The sequence below is a fragment of the Mizuhopecten yessoensis genome, unplaced genomic scaffold, assembly GCF_002113885.1.
Source record: "Mizuhopecten yessoensis strain PY_sf001 unplaced genomic scaffold, ASM211388v2 scaffold6163, whole genome shotgun sequence".
NCBI classification, from domain to species: domain Eukaryota; kingdom Metazoa; phylum Mollusca; class Bivalvia; order Pectinida; family Pectinidae; genus Mizuhopecten; species Mizuhopecten yessoensis.
The window spans coordinates 734,055-740,611 of NW_018406412.1; the positions used below are offsets into that span (position 1 = coordinate 734,055).

At 35.7% G+C, this 6,557-nt stretch overlaps 1 protein-coding gene across 1 annotated transcript in view; it reads right to left on the reverse strand.

Annotated features, from left to right (window-relative positions):
- LOC110451657 (60S acidic ribosomal protein P0-like) overlaps positions 1-2,507 on the reverse strand; it is an 18,912-nt gene extending 16,405 nt beyond the window's left edge. The window contains exons 1-2 of the mRNA XM_021499791.1: positions 2,438-2,507; positions 676-777 (exon numbers count right to left, since the gene is read on the reverse strand). Of these exons, the coding sequence (XP_021355466.1) occupies positions 676-729 (54 nt within the window). The 5' untranslated portion in view covers positions 730-777; positions 2,438-2,507. The remainder of the gene's footprint in view (positions 1-675; positions 778-2,437) is intronic.
- Positions 2,508-6,557: the final 4,050 nt, after the last annotated feature.

Consider the following 6,557-nt stretch of genomic DNA (forward strand, 5'->3'; position numbering starts at 1 on the left):
GAGCATTTTGGTTATTCAGAAGAAGTTGTTTAAAGGTTTTTTAATACAATTGACCCCTGTGACCTTGAATATAATTGAAGGTCATTCATTTGAACAAACTTGGTAGCCCTTCACCCAAGCATGCTACTGGCCAAATATCATCTCCCTGGGCATTTTGGTTATTGAGAAGAAGATGTTTAAAGTTTTTGACATATTTGACCCCTGTGACCTTGAAAATAGGTGAAGGTCATTTATTTGAACAAACTTTGTAGCCCTTCATCCAAGTTTGCTTCTGGCCAAATATTGACACCCTAGGCCTTTCGGTTATTAAGAAGAAGTCGTTTAAAGTAAAATATTGACGCCGGACGACGGACGGACGGACGACGGACGCCGCGCCACGGCATAAGCTCACTTGGCACTTCGTGCCAGGTGAGCTAAAAACATGTTTAAATCCAGATGATCAATAACATACTTCTAATAATAAAAATTTAATAGATGATGGTCCAAATGAACTTTTGTTTGTAAAATATTTCAAGTTTAAAAGTAAAACGTCAGCGACACTTGGAGCATCTGACCTTATTTTACAGACGTCACAGCCCAACCACGAAGACAAGCTTGCATGATAGCAAGATAAAGAGGCCTCTTGGATATATATTTTTTGTGGTGAACCAAAGCACACTTTCAAAAGAAACTCACAGCGATCTTCAGGAAGTAGTTGGACTTCCATGTTGCTTTATCTTCCTTGACCATCTTGACTGTGGTTCAGGGATAGCCGGTCTGCCGTTTAAAGATAAAGCCCTGAAAAAAACAGATAATTACAATTAATGTCATCACAAATGAACGTTATCAACTTATCAGATATAATATTGTGGACTTATCCGAGATTTTATTTCAACAGCATATTTTTATTTCAGATGCTCTGGCATTAACTCATTCATCCCTGAAGTTTCATAATGGAACTTTTCCAACCTTTGAATTGGAAGAGTTTAAATGTGTCTTCAAGGGTGAATGAGTTAAGAAACATGTTTAAAGTGCACCGTACCTGGTGTGCAAAAATTCAGAGATGATATATATATAGAGGACATTCTTATCCCCTCATCATTTCTTTTGAAAGAGGATATAATCTATTTTTTTTACATGAAAATACATGCCTTTTTAATTTTGTGTTTAGTAGATCCCTTTTGCCCTGAATCCTGTTTGACCCTGGTCGTTTTGCCCAAAAATTATCTTAAAGGGCAAATTATTTCAAGTCTTTATTATTGTATCTAGCAGGTCCAGTACACTCTGCCGATTGAGCTATATAGCTATATACACCTATAAATTATGGCTGTATTGAGCTATATTTTCTCGGATTTCAAATTTCATTAAATTAAAGCAAAGTCGCATAAAACAATAAGGTTTATGGTAATGTTGACTACAAAGAGCATAAAGTTAGATGTTTATTTTCATTTTTCATCAATGTAAAATTTCCGATTTTTTTACATCATTATTTTTTAAAAAGAATACTTATATTTAATGTCTTTTGTTATCAACCTAATGATACAATCTTCTTTTAAAAGCGACTTTGTTTCGTTTTCTTTAAAAAAAGAAAATCACTTGAAAATAACTCAAAGACCTATTTCAGATAGGTCAATAGAGCTATTATAGGTCTTTACAGCTATATAGCTTAATCGGCAGAGTGTACTGGACCTGTCTAGTACGGCTTACAGATTAATAGCAAATTCCAAGTGCATCTTTATTATGTATTGCTTCTTTATTCCTAATTACTCCATATTTTTCGTTGCTTATATGCTAGCCGGCGTTCTTGGAACTACGGACGGTATACCCCTACCCAACTACAGGCATATTACGCTCGAATCATTTCGAAATGGGCGGTCGGGACCCATGACAGTTCGCATTAAGATGCGATTATGAACTAAAGATCCACACCCTATCCACGAGCACCAGCGTCTGGTTACATTTACGGCGATACTGCCAAGGGCCGTCGAACAGCATCAACTTGCAGGTAGACTTGTGTGGCGTGGCTTCCACATAAGTTCGTTAAAAACAGTTAAAAAAGTTAAAACTATTTACAGGATCCACATTCACTCTGCAAGATGACTGTGGAGCGAGGTCTGTCTGGTTAGCAAATGTATGAAAGTAATCTTCCATATTCTACTAATTCATAAGAGACATTGCATTATCTTCATCATGGTGAAGGAGGCAATTATATGGCAGAAACATGTCCCCGCGCCCTACCTAACCCACGTGGAGCAGACAAAATGGTAGTCGCGCCACCATCATGTGGCACCTGGAATATGGTTCTTATCAGTAAATAAGCCGTCCTTTTCAAACTGGATAACTTCAAAACCATGTTAATGGAAGTTCGTGAATATGTTTAACATAAAAAAATCTCTGTTAATAAGGTAATATTCATAAGAAAGTGTAAATCCTCTCAGCTGAAGAAAAACGTGCTCACCGATGTTTCACAATCACGAGAAAGAGGCTGATCACATGGGTTTAAGAATGACATTACAATATCCGGAATGTCGGTTAAAAGACAAACGAAACGAACTAAATCTCGATACTACACATGGCCGCAATAGAAAAAAAGGGCGTACATCTCACGTTATCTGACACACAAGATATCTCATAAGTAATATCTGATCTCTAGCAAAGAATAACAATGGTATCATGTAGCGATTCTTACGTAAAATAATATCGAAACTAACTTGAGTTACCTCCCGTTGTCCCAAGGCTACAGAATCAGTATCAAAGAAGCGAAAGATTATTTTCTCCCATCTTTGAGATCGAGAAAATAATGAAAATCACTTACTTCTTTTGTGGATATTGAATACATTTTTTTTAAAGTACGGTTAATATAAGAGTGAATTACAAATTTTAATATAGTTAATTGTATTGTATAAAACTATTGAACTATTATTATGGCTTAAAGCACTCTTAAAATATTGGCTGAAGTTCACTTTTTTAAAGATGGAACTACTATTAGTTATTACACGTAACAATACTGCTTTTTTACTTAAAATGATTCGAAATATAGTATAGAATTTTATTTGCAAATATGAGACTTATATGTTGACATTCACAAAAAAAAATCAAAAGAAATCAATGTTTGCCCGCAGGGATGATTTGGAGTTGTGTTAAGTCCTTATTGAATGGCTCAGTTATCAACTCATTTCTGTAACATTTGAAATAGCATTCATGTAAATCTAGCATGACAAACTAAGTTATAAAGAAGGTTTAATTAGTGTGAATTCTCAAAAACATATTTTTCTTTTGCTATACCTTTACACATTATTATCTCCCCTTACACACATATATAATGTGGCCAAGTTACCGTCATATCTGTTCCCCTAATAAAACCACGTATCCGTCACCATGAATACTTTTCTACATATGATAAATCTTTTTCTCGTATCTAACTGTTTTTACCATATATACCCAGTTTTCCATGATTCCATGATTCCATTTTTAATTGACTGTATCTCCATTACACATATCCCCCCTCCTTAAGTCCATCATATTGTGCCTCGTTGTTTTGTTGTCACTACCACAGTTCTTGTAACGAGGACGTGGCATTATTTGGATTTGAAATATATTAGAAGGCGCTTATCCTTCCGGAACCCCTGGTCTTTTTCTCCTTGTGCCTCTTCAAGGGTCGCCATGTAAATCTTTCCTATTTTCCTAGTTTGTCCTTTGCTTTATCGATTTTGAGATCGAAGTACGGGTTCGTTGTCACTACAGTATACATTTTTTTACCACCAGTCAATAATCTTCAGTCTACAAAGATACATATCTCTTCTATATCGCTTTTTGTCGTGTTTGCATCATTGAGCTTTTTTTCACCTATTCTCCTAAAACTATCTGCTTTCCTTATCCATCCCCATTCTGTTTCCTTTTCTTCCATGTTGCTTTTTTTTTTAGGATAAAGCATTATGGCGAACTAGCTCGATACGATCTAACCCTTTATCTTGACGCATTTTCATGCCGATCTTTCAATCTTTGGATAAACTTCAGTACTTTAATTGTGCCTGCAAAACTCCAATTAATGTTTACCCTTCCTTGTACGGTATTTGAAAAACAGGTCAATGATAATTAAAAAAAGATGGCATTTCTTGACGCATTGCAATCGCTGGCCTTTCTTGATTTCTCGACAACCATTGTCTGTTATCAATGCTCCTCTGGGGTTAAAGGTATTACACCCAGGTCTCATCCCCTTTAAATAACCCAGATAGCTTTCCTGAGTCGCAATTACCGTACGTTTTCCTTATATATTCTGAGCACATTTTAAACGTTTGGCTTTTTTTCTAAACATTCTTCAGGTTGGTAAGTCTGGATTATGCAAAGTTCTTTTTACACAACCAATAAGAATTTCTATGTGACGTTTCGATGACCAGTACGGTATGTAAACTGTCACCTTTACCAGCCAAATGACCAGTGAAGCGTATGCACGCAAATGTGTAAAATGTGTACAAGTTGTACACAAAATCGATGTCGATTCGATTACTCTGTAAGCGTATACACAATAGTTGTTTTATATGTACCGAAATGACTCGATTCAGCGATTCAGATGTCAGCAAATGGGGGACCATCGGGCATACAGCTTTTTTTTTAATTTATTTCAAGCACTTGGCCAGACTGTGATGTGTACTGCCTTCTGAAATGCCAGCCATATGAGCTATCTCAGAAGCATCTTCATTGATGCTGCAACAACTGACCTGCCTGGCCCTGTGTCCTCTTTGATGTCAACTTTAACATTCTTGAATTTGTTCACCCACCTGAAAACAGTTCTCAGTGTGACAACAGGTGTGCCTTTTGTGTTGCACAACTCTGCATGCATCTGTTTTGGCGGTATCTGTAAAGCACATCGTGCTTTATTATAGGAGCGTATTTCAGATTTAGTCTCAACCTTCATGTTAGCATTGAAAAGTAGCCACTTGTCACGACTACAAACCATTCAACAATGAATAACTTGTTCTATTGTTTTTGGATAATGGCGAAATTAAACGATTGTATTGCCAGCTCGTATGGGAGCGTTGTGCTGCCAGAATTTATTGAATGGCCTTCGGATATAATTCTGTATCATGTTTCTTATTTAGAACGTTATCTTGTTGCATTAAAAGATGAGCGTTACACACACACACACACACACACACGCACACACCACACACACACACACAAACACACACACACACACACACACACACACACACACACAGAGGTGATTGTACCTTAAAACATTGGTAAATTCAGTATGCCAGAAATGAATTACACTTCATCATTTATACAACTGTTTTGTCTATTTAGGTCTCATCCATGATGTGAGGGGCCAAAAAGTTGGAAACCCAAATTGGTCTCAATAGCTGTTGAAAAAGAATTGGAGGTGCATACAAACCCTCAATGTGTTAGTTAATTTAACTTCAAATTGCATTACGAGTAATTTATGTATATTATGAACCGTGTCACTACACGAAAAAATATCACTGCATGTGGCTATCGAGGTTACGGCGAACTCGCAGAGACTAAGAAATCCACCAGCAGCGTCTACCCCATTATATCTGGAAAGAGGAAAGTAACACGCACAAACACACAGGCGATTACATCTTGGTAATAAATACGGTGCAATATGAGAAATCGATTTCTCCCTAAGCAGCATACTGAGTTTCGGAATGTTCGATATAACCAAAAATACATTTCTAAAGAACAACTACCATACATAAAAAACGTAGCCCTTTCAAAACACTTCTCGATATCATCTGTCAAGAAAAATCAATTTTGATACGACGAGAAAACAGCCACAGAATGCCAAAGTGCCAAAAAAACATAATTCGAACTCACAACTGACACAACCAGGGGAAATATGAACACGGAATGATTTACACGGAGACCACGTAAAAAAGACCAGGTATCCCAGAAGGGTAAGCGTCTTATGTTTTGATATCTTATATAAAATATACATACAAATTAGATATTATATTAAATATGTTTGAAATATCATATGAACTATCTTACCTTATAAATGATATCATTTTTGCTTTAAATCTTGTGTTTTGAAAACATATACGATACCTTTAATTATTATATAAGATGTCTTAAATAATATAAACGATTTCTGCTACAAGTATATTATATAATATATCTTATAAAATTTATAAAATCTAAAATCTGAAATAATTCTTAAAAAAATGTGACTTTCCATTGTTTTGACCATTTATATTTACGCTTTTTGAGGTATATCAATGTACGGAAGAAGTCATCATACATTCTCTCTATAAGGTAAATGATAAATAATAAAATGTGCAGCATTTACGAGTAGCTTCCCCTTGTAGGATTCCATTTAAACATCGATATCAATCTTTAGTTGCTAGGATTAGGCATATGTCATTTAATGGAAAGCCATATACATTTACACTCCTTTTTTAATTATTCCACGTGAAAGCTTTTATTCATTTTTTCCCCATCAGGAAGAAACACAATATCCTGTCGACTTTTTATGCTCCTACATCAGATCGATGAAAGAGTGTCTTTGAACTAGCATACAGTAACGTAAAACTCCGACCATATACACCCGTTCGTGA